The 18,554-nt window shown below is 43.3% G+C and overlaps 1 protein-coding gene across 3 annotated transcripts in view; it reads left to right on the top strand.

The window, feature by feature from the left end:
- CORO1C (coronin 1C) overlaps nucleotides 1-18,554 on the top strand; it is an 81,105-nt gene that overhangs the window by 21,187 nt on the left and 41,364 nt on the right. For all 3 annotated transcript variants that reach the window (XM_061169427.1, XM_061169429.1, XM_061169428.1), the window contains one exon: nucleotides 6,583-6,782. In XM_061169427.1, the coding sequence (XP_061025410.1) occupies nucleotides 6,588-6,782 (195 nt within the window). In that variant the 5' untranslated portion in view covers nucleotides 6,583-6,587. The remainder of the gene's footprint in view (nucleotides 1-6,582; nucleotides 6,783-18,554) is intronic.

Raw genomic sequence — 18,554 nt, 5'->3', positions numbered from 1 at the left:
CATCCCAGAGAGAGCATTTCATAGTTGGGCCTGTGCTCTCAGCCTGCTCTCACATTGTCTTTCAAAGACACATCAGTTTTTATTATAATGAAAACCATTCTAGAATAGTCCCAGTCTTATTGGAAATTTGGTCAGAATGATCAATTGCATATTATAAGGCCTTGGGTAAGGTTTGTAATTCCCAACATTTTGTGGAAATTAAAAACCACGTTGCATTTTTTCTAAAATCAGTTTATTTTGAAATTTGTAAACATTTCTTTCATTTGCTTAATGAATGACTTATTGCTACATTGTCTCCCTCTTTATTACTACGAGGATCCTTTATTACTGTGATAATTGCTAAGAAAAGGCCCTATGCAGTTTGAAGAATTTGTACTTGAAAGACCTAATGAGCAGGCAACCTCTCCAAGGTTGAACTCTGACAAGACATTTAAAATTGAGGACTTCCCTGGTGGTCCAGTGGTTAAGACTCCGGGTTTCCACTGCAGGGGGCGTGGGTTCTATCCCTGGTGGGGGAAGTTATGCATGCCTTGGGGTGTGGGCCCCCCCCCAAATTGAATGTACTCTATCCTTGGACTTTGTGTCTATGTATTAGTTCAGGATTCTTTCATTTACTCCTTTTAATATAACTGAAAATTAGAGTTCTTTATAAAATGCTTTAGTTTTGGGGACACTCTAGTTGTATAATTTGGAACAAGATATTTAATAAAAGAACGCCTAAGTTTGATGATATGACCGTTTGGAAATTTATAGCCAAACGTTTAAAAACTTGGTGAAACACTAATACCATTTGATAATGCAGGCCTCTTTCTTGAGAAGAGGGTTTTTTTTTTTTCTGTAGTAAACAGCATGCTGAGGTGGGAGAACATAAAATTTTGTAAAGGTTCCTTGATAACTGATACTAGTTCATTAACGTGAAAATCGTACTTTTGGCTCATAATCAGTAGGAAATTGATTTGGGTTTTCTCCCTTTGGGTAGGGAAACCTATTAGCAGTCTCTTAAATAATAATTGTTGACATTTATTGGACAGTGCTTATTACTATGCTTCAGATTCTGTGCTAGATACTTTGCAGATTTTTAAAGAACAGCTTTATTGAGGTATAATTCACATATCATACAATTCACCCTACTTGAAGTGTACAGTTTAGTGCTTTTTAATATGTTCACAAATATGTGCAACTATCACCACAAATTACAGAATATTTCCATCACTTTGGAAAGAAACCCTGTGCTCTTTAGCTGTAACCTCCTATTCTGCAGTACCCCTTCCTCCCCTCCAAGCAACCGCTAATTTACTTTCTGTGTCTCTAGGTTTGCCTATTCTGGGCTTTCGTGTGAATAGAAATCATAATATGTAGACTTTTGTAATTGGCTTCTTAGCGTAATATTTTCAAGGTTTATCCAAGTTGTAGCATGTATTAGTAAGTACTTTATTTTATTTTATTTTTTAAATATTTACTTATTTATTTAGGCTGCGCTGGGTCTTAGTTGCGTCATGCAGGTTCTTTAGTTGCGGCATACAGAATCTTTAGTTGTGGTGTGCGAACTCCTAGTTGCAGCATGCATGTGGGATCTAGTTCCCTGACCAGGGATCGAACCCGGGCCCCCTGCACGGGGAGCTCAGAGTCTTAGCCACTGGACCACCAGGGAAGTCCCCTACTTTTTTTTTTAATTTTTAATTGCCAAATAACATCCCATTGTGTGGATATATCACATTTTGTTGTTCCGTTCATCCAGTGGATATCCAATATATGGGTTGTTTTCACCCTTTGGCTGTTGTGAATATGCTGCTATGAAAATTCCTGTACAAGTATTTGTGTGAATACCTGTTTTCAGTTCTTTTGGGTATATTCTTAGTTGTGGAGTTTCAGGGTCACATCATAACTCTGTTTAATCATTTCAGAACTGCCAGACTGCTTTCCAAAGCAGCTGCACCATTTTACATTCCCGCTACCAGTGTATGAGGGTTCTGATTTCTCTGCATCCTCATCCATACTTGTTATTCTCTGGCCTGATATTAGCCATCCTAGTGGGTGTGAAGTGGTATTTCATTGTGGTTTTGATTTACATTTCCCCAATGGCTAAAGATGTCCAGCAGCTTTTCATGTGCTTATTGGATGTTTGTGTATCTTTTTTGGAAAGATATCTATTCAAGTACTTTGCTCATTTTTAAATTGGATTATTTGTCTTTTTATTATCGAGTTGTAGGAATTTTTTATATATTCTAGATACAAGTGCCTTATCAGATATATGATTTCCAAAAATTTTCTCCCATTCTGTGGGTTGTCTTTTCACTTTCTTGATGGTGACTTTGAAGCACAGAGGTTTTTAATTTTGATGAGGTCCATTTTGTACTCTTTTTATTTTGTTGCTTGTGCTTTTGGTGTCATATCTAAGAATCCTTTGCCAGATCCAAGGTCATGAAGATTTATTCCTATGTTTTCTCCCAAGAGTTTTAAAGTTTTGAGCCCTTATAGTTATATCTTTGATCAGTTTTGAGTTAATTATTTTATATGATGTGAGGTCAGGGTCCAGCTTCTTCTGTATGTGGCTATTCAATGGTCCCAGCACCATTTGTTGAAAAGACTTATTTTTCCCCCCATTGAATTGTTTTGGTACCCTTGTCGAAATCGCTTGACCGAAGATGTACGAATTTATTTCTGCACTTTCAGTTCTATTCCGTTGACCTATATGTCTGTCCTTGTTCTGATTTTGTCAGATTTTTGTGAGATGATCATGTGATTTTTGGTTTTTATCTGATGGATAGATGTTACATTAATTGATTTTCAGATGTCACACCAACCTTGCATTGTGGGATAAGTCCCACTTGGTCATGGTGTATAATCCTTTTCATATGTTGCTAGATTTGGTCTGCTAGTATTTTGTTGAGGATTTTTGTGTCTATATTTATAAAAGATATTAGTCTAGTTTTCTTGTGATGTTTTTGTCTGATTTTGGTATCAGTAATACTGGTCTCATAAAATTTGTTTGGAAATTTGTTCCCGTCTATTCTTTGTAAAAATCTGTGAAGAACTGGTATTAATTCTTTAAATATTTGATAGACTTCAGCAGTGAAGCCATCTGGACCTGGGATGTCAGATGTTGTTTTTCATTCTTATGATGGGTATCATCCCCTTCATTTTATAGATGAGGAAACTGAGGCTCGTAAAGGTTAGTGGCAGAGCTGGGATTTGAATCTGGATTACCTTATGTTAAGTACTAGGATGATAACAATAGCTGACATTTATTGTGTATTTAGTTACGTGTTTTTAACCGGACAGGGTACTTTAACGAAATCATCTCCTGCTGTAGTCCCATTAGCAAATGCTCATTTAATGATCACTTCAACTTTATATGTAATGTACCCATTTCCAGATAGAGAATCTGACACTTAAGGAGATTATGACTTTGCCCTACTGAACCACGGCCAGGAAGTAAATGGTACAGCTGTGCTTCTCACTCACAAGGTTGCCTGACTCTGGAGCCTGCCCTCTTAATTGCCTTTCTCTATTGTGTGCAGCAAAAGCAGCTGTGCCACATGTGGGCAGCTGAGCCCAGATCAGATTCGACCTTGGATGTGAGTGGCCTGGCCCAGACAGCACAGCACTCCAGGAGCCCCAGCTTTTCTCACTCTCTCTGCTCTGTAGCTAACACTGTCCTCCATGGTTGTAGCAAAAGAACCTATCATTCTGACTTCGTGTAGTTAGGTGAAAATTTGTGTAACATATGTCACTCTGTGTAATACAGAAATGACTTTTAAAGGTGTGTCAGCCAGCCGGCAGATTTGTGTGGTGTCTTTCAGTGAAGACATTCAAAGCACTTTCCATATTTATGTTAATATTCATATTGTTGGTGAGATTAGATGGTATCTTGGCCTATTTGAGTGAAGAGGAAAGATTGTCTCCATTTTTCAGGTTGAAGGGCTTCCTCAAATGTCCGTACACATTGAATCGTGGGCCCCAAAAAGCTGACCCAATGCCTGTGTGGGTAGGGGGGCTGGGTGGGTGGTGGACCTCACAGAGGGCGGTGAGGGCTGACTTCCTGTGGGGCAGGGTGGGTGCTCTCTCAGCAGGCAGCCAGCCTTCTGGGAGCTCCCAGAACACAGGGCTGGAGGCTCCGCTGCACAGGACCAGGTCGTCTGTGTGGTACCTGCGTACCCGTGCTCACCTGTGCTGGTGTTGTCCTGGCCAGGGCCTGCCCTGTGGCTTCTGGGGCGGGTGAGGGGTGGCCCCTGACTGTGCAGCACTGGAGGAGCAGAGCTGGGTGTCTAGCTGCTCCTAATTAGGCTTTTGGTCAGTTTTCCCTGCAGCCCCTCTCCCACATCTGTTTCCCTTCTGAGCGCTCGGCGGTTTCACAGTGGGCCTGGGGTCCTTCTGTGAGCCGCTCCTCCTGAGACCTCAGCTGAGTGGAGAACACTCACTTCTGCCAGTTACACTTGCCTGACAGCTTTCCTCTTCCACAGTTTTGTGGTCACATTTGCTCTCTTGTAGGCTCCTTTCCAGTGTCCTTTCGCTTGTCCTTTGGTGTTTATACCAGCTTTTGTTCCTTCCCTGTCATTTTGTTAGGATTTCAGGAAGGAGTGGAGGTAAATGCCATTTGTGTTTCTTTTGTAAATTACCTCTTCATGTCCTTTGTGTAATTTCCTACTGGGATTTTCATGTTTGGAATCTATAAAAACTTTATATATGAAGGATATCAACTCTTTGGCATATGGTGCAATTCTTCCTCTTCTTTGTTAACTTTACTTTTGAAACACTTGCTGGAAGGTAATGGCAGGGATTCCAGCTTCTGCTGACTTGTGCTGATGGTCGGGTAGGGAAATGGATCCTGAGACCAGCTGGCTGTACATTGGCTTTTGTATGGATGTGCTTTTCTTTTGGTTTTCACCACCTCGTGGAAGCTGTCTTATCTCCTCCAGTTTGAGAAGTATTCATACTGTTTCACAGACGGAGGACCCCGGCCAAGTGGAAGCAAGTCATTTGCCGTCTCCTCCACCAGGTGCTCTCAGCCTCTGGTCCTGGTGGTCAGCTGGGAAGGTCTGGCAGCAGCTGGGCTGAGGAACACACCTGCTCACCAGCCTGCCAAGGCTTTGTCGCCTAAGCCCAGCCACACGTCCTAGGCTTGGAGAGAGGCCGCTTCTGCACATGCCTTGAAAGGGTAGAAGGAGACTGGCAAAACTAACTTCTCTCCTTTTGTGCTTAGCAGTGGGCCCAGAGCCACGAGGAAGGGAATTCAAGGGGAGGAATCAGCAGCAGCCCCGCATGTGTCCCATTTGGCACAAGTGGACAGGTGTTAGTTAGCCCTCCTGGCCTTGGGGATCAGGGCGACTGGTTTTCAGCTGAGCTGTGAAGGTTTGACTGTGTTCCATCTCCACTTGTGTTTTCCCGTGGCTCCCTCCTCCCTAGCCAGCGTGAACGGAATGTCCTGGCATTAGCAGACAGGAAAAGGACCCTGCGGTGCAGCCCAGGAGACCTCAGGCAGGTGGGGCCGCTGATCCTAAAGCCTGAACGCTGTCAGTGCACATGTCATTTGGACAACCCAGTGGAAGTTGGGGTCCGAAATGACCCATGAGGGAGCCTGGGAACACCAGCTTGGTGTCACTTCCTGTCCCCTAGGCCCTCTGGTTTACTTGGGAAGTGGCTGTGGTGAGTGATCAGCTCTGACATCCTGGTTTCCGTTACCCCCCCTGAGTTTTTCTGTTCCTCTGTCTCACTGCCGCTGCCGGGATCACTCCAGACCTTTCTCAGGCCCGGTTCACCATCACAGCCTCTTAGCCCAACCCCTTGCTTTTCGCTTCTTGCTGTCTAAGAGGTCCAGTGTGCTAGCGTCAGACCTCTTGTCATCCTCGTCTCTACTTTCCATTAAAATTTTTGCTACTCTTTTCCAAGACCTGGCTTTTGCCCCATGGTAGCAGTCAGGCTCCTGGTAGCAGTCAGCACCAGGAGTTTGGTTCTGAGTTGCTCTGATTGTCCTGCCTGTGTTGGAAACCTCTTGAAGGCAGGGGTGGTTTGCTTGTGTTGAATTCTCCACTGCATGTAGTTGGTCTTGTGGAAACACTTGTGAGCAGGCTCCGCTCTCAGACCAGAGTGCTGATGTCTGGGGAAAAAGCTGAAAAATGGAAAAATTACCTTGGCAGACTGAGGAAAAAGCCACAATATCATAATTTGTGGGAGGAGGGATTCCTCAGTTTCAGGTCTATCAGATAACTTCACTTTGGAGTTTTCTTATCTGTAAAAGGGGAGGGCGGGTTAGAGTGGATTGTCTTTCCATTCCCACCCAGCTCTGAAAGGCTAATTTCTCTTCATTCTTTACCTTGATCTTTCTCTTGACATTAAAACTGATGAGTTGCTTCTGGATCTTGAGTTAGGAAGTTTTCATTTCTTTGTCATTCTTGCCCTGACACATTTTGCATTTTTCTCTGGGTACGTGCTGCTGAAGGAAATTTGGATTTGCCATTTGGCTACATTTTAGGAGAGCAGACAAAATGCCATACTATTCTGTTTTTTTTCCAGCTTTTCATTTGTAAAAGTAAAGCTTTCAGTCAGGGGCATGATTTTAATATACTTTTTGTTCTCCCACAGACACGATGAGGCGAGTGGTACGACAGAGCAAGTTTCGCCATGTATTTGGACAAGCGGTGAAAAATGACCAGTGTTACGATGATATCCGGGTTTCTCGAGTGACCTGGGATAGTTCCTTTTGTGCTGTCAATCCCAGATTCGTTGCCATAATCATAGAAGCGAGTGGGGGAGGAGCGTTCCTTGTACTCCCTTTGCACAAGGTAAGTCATCTGACTTTCCATCCTGTGAGACACCCTCCGGTAATCTCTGTTTAGTCTGTAATAGATTGATTTTGGAGATTGATAGTCACTAAGCATTGTGTGATTTCTAGGACCATTAGACTTGGATGTAATTGAGCTTAAGTTCCACACGCTTTACTAACCACATCAGTTTTTCTCTGACAGAGAATCATTGAACAGAATGGCAAATTCTGTTCTGGGTGTGCCCTCTACGGATGAAAAAGATTCTTATAATGATGCTGTGAGCATGGACAGGCACAGGAATTTTATGATTTGGTTCATAATCATCCAATTTTCATAAAAGTTTTTCCCAAAAGTGCAATTTTAGAAACAGTTATGTTTTTAAATGGGCAGAAATTGATAAGATTGTAAGAGACTCTTTTTGGTGTGTGAGGTCATGAGGACTGAGACTTTTTGGTTTTGCTTTGTTTTTGGTTTTGAATGGTAAATGGGATGAGGGCTCAAGAAAATGTCCCCAAACAATGCAGATTTCAAGTCTGGACAGTAGTAGGTTTCAGCATAGGATCTAAACAGCGTTAACAAGCGGTGGAAATAAAGGCTCTTTATTGAAAGTGGTTCTGTGTGACTTTGAACCCGCTGGGCTTCCTAGCTCTCCCTTCTCCTGACTTTATCCTTCCAGAGAGCCCTCTCCAGTATGGGGGAGAAGATAGGAGATTTGTAATTTTCTGCCTGTTCTTGAAAATTGTAGATGAAAGTCTGTACTAGCTTTAACAGGAAATCCCAGAATTGCAAATAATGGGGGGTGGGAAACACCGTGAAGAGAGAGCTTGGAAAGAGTCATTTTCTGATTAGCTTTTAGGAGGAGAATAAGTTTGGTGAGTCCTGAGCCCTAATGATAAAGATGCAGATGTTGGGTCATGTTAACAGCTGTTTCCACTCTGCTGGGAACAGTGGGTCTCCCTGAGTCTGAGCCATGCCTAGTAGAGGCATGTCTCATCATAATGGGCCATGTGATTCTGAAAGTGGTTACAGTAACATGAATTTCTGTCAGAGTATTGTATTTTGGTGTTTTTTCCTTAGGAAAACTCTTGCTGGGAAAACTTCCAATTCTCTTGTACTTTTCATTCTCTCAGATGCTCATGACTAACTTGTTTTATTTTAACATCTGATTTGTATCTCAGTGGCTGGATTGATGTAATATTACACAATAGAACCATCTCACTACAGAGGAGATGGATGCCTTTGGGGAACAAATCTGACATATGTTTCCAAACGTACTTTCTTATTGGCGAAGTTGTTAATCATGTTTTAAAGGAGAATCTTTTCATTAAATTGAAATTAAATTTTCTACTCAGATACTTTTGCTTTTGTGGAGGAGATTGTTGTTTCAGTGGTGAACAATACATTACACTATTGTAGCTGTACTTACCTGATTTGGGAGTGGGGGTTGGAGTTTAATGCCAGTCACGTTTGATCTCCATGACTTTCTAGTCAATTTGTTCACCAAGAGCAAGGAGCATTTGGAAACTTGACTTTTCAGTGGTGGGTCTTATGGCAGCCAGCTGAGAAGACACCTCAGCTTGTCAACCAAGGTCAGGCACTGAAGTACCATGATCTCTTTTGAGTTCAAGAGGGATAAATTTAAGACTTTTTGCTTCAAAGAAGGAGAATAAGCCAATTAAGAAGCTCCAAATAAACTTTTGAACGGCTAATCTTCCTCCACGTTCAGACAGTTCTCTTCAAGTCCCACATTCACAAAAGGCTCTGTGAGTCCACCTTTGCTTTCACAAACCATGGGAAACTTAGAGTTACATTTATACTGTTTAAGGAAGCCCTGTGTGCAGGTCCTAAGCTAACTGGATCTTATGCTTTGGTTTTGAGTTGCATTAAGTGACCAATACCTAATAAATAGGTTTTATTATTTTGTTCTTCAACCAGCTGTATAGGAATTGGGACAGAATAAGTTGCTTCAGAAATTATCATGTTTGAACAAAACGTTGGTTTTTGGAGGAGCCTCGAGGGTCTGTCTTTTTCCCAGGCTTATAATACATTCTGTGTGGCTCTACTCCTTAAATATTAATTTGTGTTGGAGGAGGTGACATTGGCATAAACTAAGCCCAGTGACACCCATTGGAAATAAGGTCAGTACTTGGGGTTATCGACTTTTATAATCGACGGGTTCACACGTACTCTGGGATTTTTGTGTATTAAAATGTGTATTGAGCCCTTAGGGTCAGTGTGGCGTCGAGGAAGGAACATGGGTCTGGAGCCAGGGGTTCAATCCTGTCTTGGTCACCGACTTGTGGTGAGACGTGGATATGTCATTCTGTCCTTATGCTCTCCCATATCTCTATCTGTAACGTGAGGGGCTATATATAAAAGTGATTTTCTAAATGGTTCTGAAGAACCTAGGGGCAGGATAAAGATGCAGACGTAGAGAATGGACTTGAGGACACGGGGAGGGGGAAGAGTAAGCTGGGATGAAGTGAGAGAGTGGCATGGACATATATACACTACCAAATGTAAAATAGATAGCTAGTAGGAAGCAGCCGCATAGCACAGGGAGATCAGCTCATTGCTTTGTGTCCATCTAGAGGGGTGGGATAGGGAGGGTGGGAGGGAGACGCAAGAGGGAGGGGATATGGGGATATATGTATATGTATTGCTGATTCACTTTGTTATACGGCAGAAACTAACACACCATTGTAAAGCAATTATACTCCAATAAAGATGTAAAAAAAAAAAAATGGTTTGCTACCCAAAATTCAGCAGAGGAAACACTGTTGTTCCTTTTTTTTCCCTCCTTAGTGCCAACACGTAACTTTGGGAAGTAGATGCCTTTTTACTCGTGGCTGCTTTTCCGCCAAAGGCAAGGCTGAGCCCAGCAAAGAAAAGTGGTCTGTGGCTCCTGTAGACAGTTCTGTGTCTTGGGAGCTCTTAGAAGGATCCGCTGTGATGGCAGGGCCTAGCCCAGAGCCCCGAAGTGTCAGGTGACACCCACCTTTCTTTTCTTCCTAAGACCCTGTCCCTTGACTACTTACTATCTAGGCTTTTAGAAAATAGAACTATGTTCCACATTGCCAGAAAACCTACATTTCTGCCTGCTTTAAAGGGCTGATTGCCCTCTGGATATCTATTTCCTTATAATTTTGGTATAATGATGAATATTTGAATAAGGATTGTAAGTTTTACATTTTTACAGATATTTCGTTGTTCATATAGTACGAGGTCTTCACTGTTCTTTGACTATGCACATGTGGTTTGATTGTCTATAGACTGAGTGTCTGCTGGGTTCCATCTTTGCTCTCCAGGAGCACTGCATCTACTTTTCATTGTGGTCAGTTTCCTGACCACCCCACGTCCCCCAGGAGATTGCTGGTACTGTGGTGTTTTTGTCTCACCTTTAGAAGTGCAGCCTTGAAGGAGAAAAACATTGGGGACCTGAATACATGGTGAACCCATTGATCCTAATACAGGACTCTGCCCTGGAAAAGAGATCCTACAACCTCAGTGTCTTGGCAACTTTGAAATAGTTTTACAATGAGGTGCTGCTTTTGTTTAAAGGCAAAGAAAAACCAAATTCCCACATATAATAAGAAGTGATGCTTGAAATGAAGATTGTGGGAAATGATGCTCTGGGTGTGTATTGGGCTCCTGTACGTGTTGATGGCAGTCTAGGATTTCTCTAAACATGAACTTAAGGAGGTGGGTATGGTTTTTAATCACTATCTCAAGAGACTTCTGGCAGTGTGTATGTGTGTGTGTGTGTGTGTGTGTGTGTGTCTCTCTGTCTGTCTGTCTGTCTGTGTCCCCCCCGCTGCTTTTTTTTTTCCTGGTTATAGTCAGCCAGGTTGGTTTTAGTGATGCTTTTGGGGCTTTCTGTCCATGTTAATATTGAATATGTGTGTACTGATCTTAAGATGTATTGTGACTCTTTCTGAAAGGCTCCCATTTTAAAACATGGCCTTCCATGAATTCTTCTTCAAAGTTAGTTAGCGTCAGCAGTAAATAGGACTTATTATTGCAATCTCATGAGGCTTATGATTAGATTCCAGGAGAATCATGGTCTCTGTCTTCCAGGACTTAAAATTAAAAATGGAAAGAGTGGTAGAGACAAATACATTGACACATACACGCAAGAGGTAAGCTTAGGAATGAATATATGTTTATTTAAGTGTATGGTTTATGAGGTTTTTGTTCGAAAGGTTTTATTAGAGAAAGTAGGATTTTAAGAGGTCACTGCTGGGGGAATACAGAAAGTACTCAGCCCTGAGGTGGGGCGATTTAGATTAGCACACATGATTCAGGGTTTCTTTTGTGATGCTTCCCTCAAGCTGTGGCATGCTGTTCAGTCATGACTTCTCAAGGTGTGGCTTAGTACATTTTCTTATTCTTTGGTCTTTCAGAGGATGAATAATATGTCTTGTTTAACAGAAGTTGGCTTTGTGGTTTTGGCCGTGGGATTCTCCCCACAACTACACAAGCTGCCTTGTCAGGAGCACACAGGTTCCAGCCCCCTGTGCGCTACCACGTGGGCACGAAGGTCACGAACGAGCCTCACCTTGTGCAGGAGCCACGCTTGTGATGTGAGACCAAGGCATTCCCATCCCTGTTGTGAGCCACGGTGGCTCCTACAAACAGCAGTGTTAGATGTGTGTGGGCACAGGCGTGCGCATACACACTAAAACTTCAGATCACAGTGAACCTGGAGCAAGGGTTGAGAGAGTTGGTTAGAATTCTATGCTCTTGATGTCTTAACATCCGCTTGGACGGAGGTTGCAAATTGGAGGGCTCCTGTCTTCCCTAATCGCTTTCTCCCTTCCTCCCTTGACTGTTCTTATTCTGGAGGATTGGCGTGATGGCTAATTTCATCTTCCCAGTAATTGCCTAGGAGAGCAGCTCTGCTCTGGGCCATGATGGGATGGTTGTGGCCAAGTCTTTGTCAACCTTTTGGGTCACTGTCTCCTCTCTCTTCTTGCTCCTCTGGTGTAACTGTGAGGTGCCTTCTTATACACAGTTATGTTTCTCCCATATATCTTAAGAACTGTGTGTGGGAATATTTGGGATCTTGCTTTATTTATGTCTGTGAACTATCTTTTCAGCTCACTTTGTAGTCTTTCTCAACTAGAGTTTTGTGAAAGAATTCAGCCCCTACAGAAAATCATTTCAGTGAATATTTTCTTAGTTTTCTCAAGAAAGGGACATAGCTAAGCCTTATAGATGGCTAGGAGAGAAATTAATCCATTACATAAAGTAGCTGCCTTAGGGCATTAGGACTTAATTCCTTCACAGAACCCAGGTTGACAAGGGCTGCTTTAGAGTATTTTTCTGTCATATTTATTGAAGAAGAAATTTATTGAGGAAGAAATCTTGATTCATTTCAGTCAGTATTCTAAGTGCTCCTTCTTAATGTTTAGTATCCAACTCAAATTTTATCTCCAATTTGCTGAGACAGTGGAAATCATCCTTTGGGATTCCTTAGCTGCTTGTCTCATGCCACTAGTACCACAGGCTGCATTATCACATTGTAATGTGATTATTTTCTTAGCCACATAACAGATAACGGGAGGGTGGTTGGAATTATATGCTCTTGATCTCTTGACCTTCGCTTGGATGGAGGATACAAAATGGATGGGTGTATGGTAGGGTTCTCCAGCATCTCACCTTACTCTCTTGTGGTAGCAGCCTCCAAGATGGGCTCCAATGGTTCTCGCCTCCTTGTGTCTTGCCATTGTGTGGTTCCCTCCCACGTTAAATAGGGCTGACCTGTGTAGCCACTAGGATATGGAGGAATTGATGGAGTGTGACTTCTGAGACTTGGTCATAAAAGCATATTGGTTTCTACTTTATTTCTTTTGGAGCTTTCATGCTGTAAGGATACTCAAGCAGCTCTGTGGAGAGGTCCATAGGACCGCCCGCCAATAGCCAGCGCTGACTTACCAACCACGTGAGTGTGTCATCTTGAAGGTGGATCCTGCAAACCTAGCTGACACCTTGACTCAAGAGAACCCTCGGCCAGAACCACCCGGATAAGCTGCTTTTGAACTCCTGACCCACAGAAACTGTGTGAGATGAGAAATACTTACTGTTTTAAGTAGCTAAATCTTAGCGTAACTCATTAAGCAACAGTGATAACTAAAACATGTACAGTTGACCCTTGAAAAACCAGGGGTTAGGGGTGCAGACCCCTTGGCAGTTGAAAATCCATGTATAATTTTACAGTTGGCCCTCTGTATCCATGGTTCTGTATCTGCGGGTTCGACCAACCGTGGATCTTGTAGTACATATTTTTTGGAAAAAATGTGCATATAAGTGGACCTGCATAGTTCAAACCCGTGTTGTTCAAGGGTCAGCTGTATTCTCAGGATGTGGCACTTGACTCAGTAATGTTAGGTCACACAATGCACAAATAAATGAGTAATTCAAAGCAGCCTAAAAGGCCTTTGGGTAATTTTAAACACTTTTTCCACCTCTCCTTTTAAAAAAAATCTGTATAGATAGATACATACATATAGATGTACAGCATTCTTTAATAAATCTTAAATGAATAATTGAGGGATTCTGTACAGTAGCAAGAGAAAGTTATGTTAGCTGGCAAGATCTGGTTATCCTATGTTCTGTGATACTGTCACATAACCTCAAAATGTGTTACAAGGTTATAGTCTGTCTTAAGTGTAATTTCAAATTATGTTATTATTTTGGGGGGGGAAAGTCTGAAATGTTAACATAGATGGTGGGACTAAAGGTGATTTTTATTTTCTTCTTTATAATTACCTGTACTTTTTTCAAAATGTTTTACAATGAACTTATTACATGTAAAGATTATTTTTAAAAAGTATTATCGGAAATATTACCAAAGCTGTATGAAGAGCTAATTGTTGTTTAAGCTTAAGTGAAATCTAAAACAGTACTTTAAAAAAAATTACATTAATTCATTCACATACTTATTTCTCAGACATTTGAGCACCTGCTCTGTGCCAGGACCTGTTTCGAATCTTGCTCTTAAAAAAGCTTTGCTAACAGTTGGCCTCGATCTCTCCAATGGGGAGGTTTGTCTGTGTCTAAAGGGCTCTGACACAGCGATGGGAGATGAGTTCTAAATGAGGCTCAAGGAAGATGTTACAGAGAAGGTTCTGTTGGAAGTTGGGTTTCTCCTGAGTGTAGGAGCCAGGGATGAAACAGAAGAGGAGCCCAACCAACTCACTAAACTGATGAGTTAGAAGAGGGGCTCTGTTCCCAGGAGGGCGAAGAACGAGGGGGGCCACATTCCTTCTTTCTGCGTTGGGATGGCCTTTTCTCGTATTGGAGAAATGGAATGCTTGATTGGAGGGGGATTACGACAGCTTTTTGGTAGAAAAATTACACACTTCTTGGCTCTTTTTTTCCTTCACTTCCAGTGTAAATAGTGCAAAACTGGTGTTTTCCTTCACCGTTACATGGAGAAGAACCAGGATAAGCACTGCTCTGCATTTTAGGATTTTTGTTAAAACTGGATCTACATGGCATCCTTCCACCGTTTCAGCTTCAGGGAAAGGCGGTGACTTCATGTTATATTCATAAAAATAAGGCTCCAGAGTGACATCAGAATGTGCTTGGAGGGTCCCCTTCATGTATGATGTCTTAGTTTTTGCACACGGTGGGGTTGCTGTCATACCTCTGTTCTACAGTTGCAGAAATTGAAAGTCAGGCTGGGTGACTGCCCGGAGCTGTGGGGTCTTCCGTGGATTAGAACCTAGGTCTCTGAGTCTTTATTTGATTTGTACATGTATATTTTTGATTAACATTTTTTTTCCCACTGAGTGTGAAAGATTTTTTAATAGAAACCGTGGTCTAATTGACACTTAATCCTTTGCATTCTTTCTCTGGGATTAGAAGGCTTAATAACAAAAACACTAGCCTGTCAGGGCTCTGATTCTGGCAGCTCGGAGAATTGTCTCAAGGTTTGGAAAGTGCTTGGTCTCTACCATGCCTTGCGAGTGGACAGTGGCAATGATGGAGTCGCAGCAGCTCACATCATTGAGGGCTTCCTTTAAGTGCCAGGCGCCGTGCTGATAAGTGCCTTCTTTCATGGACTAGTTCAAAAGAAATGGCAGTCTCCCGATGGTTCTTTTCTCTGTGACCCCCAGTTACTGCCAGCACCTGCTGGATTTGCATTGGCTGCGCCTCCCCCTTACTGTATGCTGCTGACAGGCAATTTCCATTCCCACAAATAGCGGTGCCCCATTTTGGACAAGGGTGGCGATGCCAGTAGCCCTTTGTACAGATGTGGACATCTGGCACAGGGTAGCTTTGGTGTGATGGGCAGGGGCTTTTATTCAGTGCCAGTGTCCTGATGTGTCCTGGGATGCCCATTCACCGCCTCCTGAAATAGATGCTGTCTGCTACCCTGAGCACCTTAACTGTCAATTGTGTGGGCTGTGAAAGGCTGGGAGGCAGGGCAGGGGCGGCAGTGGAGGATGCGGGGTGAGGGGCACCAGGTGCAGAACAATGACTTCCAAATTACTTCCCGAGCTGCCAGCCCCACGAGCACTGCACGGCCTCATTACCACATGAAGCGCCACAGAAGGACCTTTTCATTTGCTCCCAGTGACTGTTTTCCACAGTCTTGTGGGGGGGGGATAGGAGGGGGACACCCTACTCACCCCCAGTTAACAATGGAGCACAAAGTCCTGGCAGAAGGAATCTCACCATGTACCCTGGGGCTATTTTTGATTACAGTGAGTGGCTGTGACTCAGAGTGTGCCCTGGCAGATGACGGCTCCCCCCTCCCCTCCCCTCCCCTGCCCTCCTCCTACCCCCTTCCCTGGAGATGAGCAGGCAGCCTGTCCTTTGTGCGTTTCCTTGGCCGGCCTCTCACGCTGCTGCAGTTCACTGATATGTCCACAGCAGCCGGCCTGCAGGCCTGACAGGGCTCTGACAGTGGTTTTTACCATATATGGCCATCAGAGCGCTGGGGCTGTCAGCTGGCCAGGATCATTTCCTTCCTTTGCTTTGATTGGCTGCGTGGCTCGGAGAATGGTGGGATCTGGGAGTGTGTGGTGAGGGGAAGCCACTGAGTCAAGTGCAAAGAACATTTAACTCTTTCCTTGTTTTCTGGAGCGTGAGTCTGGGCTGAGCACATGGGCAAGTGCTGCTGCCAGAAGCCGCCTTGTATAAACGTGATGATGACCCAAGTCAGGGAAGCAGTGAAGAGCAGGTTTCTGAATACTGATTACTCTACTAAAATAGACTCCAGGTGCAATGGACAGATTTCTGCTGTCCCCGTTTGTCCAGAAGCCTCTTTATAACCATATGTAGTAAACGTTCTGCTCTCACCAAGTTGAATTCCATGCTAGTTGGGGGTGGGACCTGAGCTGAGTCCAGGGAGGGCTGAGCCTGGAGGGCAAGTGATGAGCACAGCACGTGTTGGCTTTCTCAGAGGAACGGGGACTTGGGTTTCCTTTCTGGCTGAGCTTTAAGTCGGGAGTAAATGATACAGGCTACTGAATTGGGTCTCTGCTCCAGTCCTCCTGCTGTTTACAACCACTGCAAGATGTGAGCTGCCTCGGCCATGCAGCCCAAGGCATTTGCCTAAAGAAAAAGAAAAAAGAGAGAGCTGTGATATTTTTCTGTTTTTCATCCCCACTTCAAGAAGGGTGGGTTTTTGTTCTGAGGCTTGTGGGTAAACCAGTGCAGAGCTGGGATTGGAAGGGGTAGCTCTGGGGCTTTTCCTCATTCACCAAGGGTCCCATGGGAGGAATCTCCAATGTCATTGGAGGTGACACTCAGTACCAGGGGTTAGGCAACAAGTTACTCTCCTTTCTGCTTGGATATTAAATGCTTTGTTTTAATTTCCTATACTTGCACTTAGTTCGATAGTTCTTTTGCTTTCCAGTTTTTCCTTTCGAGCTGAATTGTATTTTGACTAGGTTCTGCCTCATCTTGGGCTCCTAGTTTTTCTTTGTTCTCAGACTGGAGGGATCACATGGAATTACTTGTCTGCATTGAGGAGGTCTTTGCTTTATAAATTTTCTGCTGAGTCAGGAAGTTAGGAAATAGAGCTGCTCCATTTGCTGTTGTGTGTTTAGGTGTGGTTGAGTAAGGAAATGCCAACTCTTCCACCTTTTTGCTTTCTGATAGTAAAATAGCCATAGTTTTATAGTAACTGCCCTCAAGTTCTTAATGGACTTTTATAATGGTCTGTTCACTGTTCAACCCAGTCTTTAAAGAGGACCTGTGATGCCAAAATGGTTTGCTCGGCATTTTCACTTGTGCCCGTAAAGGCTGTTCCTTTTCACTCACAGGCAGGGGACGGCTCTCAGCACCATGCTGCCTCTCCCTGGCAGCTGTGGCAGCTGGCTCACTTTCCAGGACCCGGTAACCCAATCTCTATATGCTATTCCAGAGCACCTCCTCTCACCCTCAGGGTTGGCGTTTCTGGTTCCCTTAAAGTAAAACCTCCCCAGAATGTTTTATTCCTGGGCCACGAGCTGTCACTCTTGGTGACCAGCCTGTCAGCAGGCCCTGTATTGTGTGCATCCGTCTTCCTGGTAAGCTACAGGGGTCCTTGTCTTGCTCTTCTGGCCAGTCTCTCCCCTGTGCCATGACCACTGTCACTGTAGCTCCTCCCTGTGAGGGAGCAGGGCCTGAAGAGATTGCAGTGGAACATGTATCCACATAAATAATACTGTTCCAAGAAAAAGGAAGTTGAAAAAAAAGGAAAACCCACTTCAATAGATATCCTTTTTTGACTCCTTTGAACTTTGCACAATATGAATGGAGGCCTTATGCCCAGGCTGCAAACTTTTCCTTTGCTTCCGAGCACATGTTTGACTTAACCGTTCTCCTTGTGGAGGGTTCAAGAATTCTCAGGGTATTACTCCAAGGCCAGTAATGAGGTATTATCTGTGCCTTTGAAAAGATCTTTTAATGTATGGACAATATGATAAAGTTACTGAACTTTGGACACATCAAGTGATTTTGATCAGCATTTTTTCCTAAAATGAAAACCTGTATGAATATAAAGTAGGGAATGAACAGTTTGAAAATCTTTGTTCCTTGAGTCGGGATGGGAGGTGGAGTGGGGGCTGTTTGGGCCTTACATCTGAGGGTGGGTGTAACCAGTTTGGATAATAAGCTCAGATTATAGTAATGGATTATAAAGTGGCTGGATTATAAGAAGAATGCAGATGAGAAGTTTGGAGGGAGGTCCCGGGAGCTTCCTGCTCTGGACTAGCTGAGGGAGATGGCCTAGGAAGCGGTCACAGCCCACCGCCCCAGAACAGCTTGCGTTTCTATGACTGAATCCAGAGTGTAAACTAGAAGGACATTGTATGTGGAATACCCTGAGCATCTTAAAGGGGAATATTTGATTTGAGTGATAAAAGTAACGGGTGTCACTTTTTGGCACCATACGAGATTTTTTTTTAACTTTGTGGAAACATATGTTAGTTGTGAGAAAGAATAAGCCTGCTGGGTAAAGTGTTACGTGGCTTTAACCAAATGTTACTTTTGGAAGGAACCAGTAATTATTAGATTGAGCCTCATTGGCACCAGTTTGGTAGTATCTTTAATCTAATATTGAGTGAGCTAATGTGTGGATGGAAAACAATTATCATGTGAGGGGACCGTCTTACACTAAGAAACAATCATTCTGAATGATTAATGCAAAGGTCATATTGGAAGCATCCCAATGTTGTATTTTGAGACTTTGGGAGGGTGAAAATGTCTGCACCTGTAAAATACGCTATTAGCTTCCTTGAAAATACATCCCAGGTGGAACTCCTTTATAGAAACATCTATGAGAAGATTTCT

This window comes from Eubalaena glacialis, chromosome 15 (assembly GCF_028564815.1).
Source record: "Eubalaena glacialis isolate mEubGla1 chromosome 15, mEubGla1.1.hap2.+ XY, whole genome shotgun sequence".
NCBI classification, from domain to species: domain Eukaryota; kingdom Metazoa; phylum Chordata; class Mammalia; order Artiodactyla; family Balaenidae; genus Eubalaena; species Eubalaena glacialis.
The sequence above is the reverse complement of the archived record's forward strand: the minus strand, read 5'-3'. Positions and strand labels throughout refer to the sequence as shown.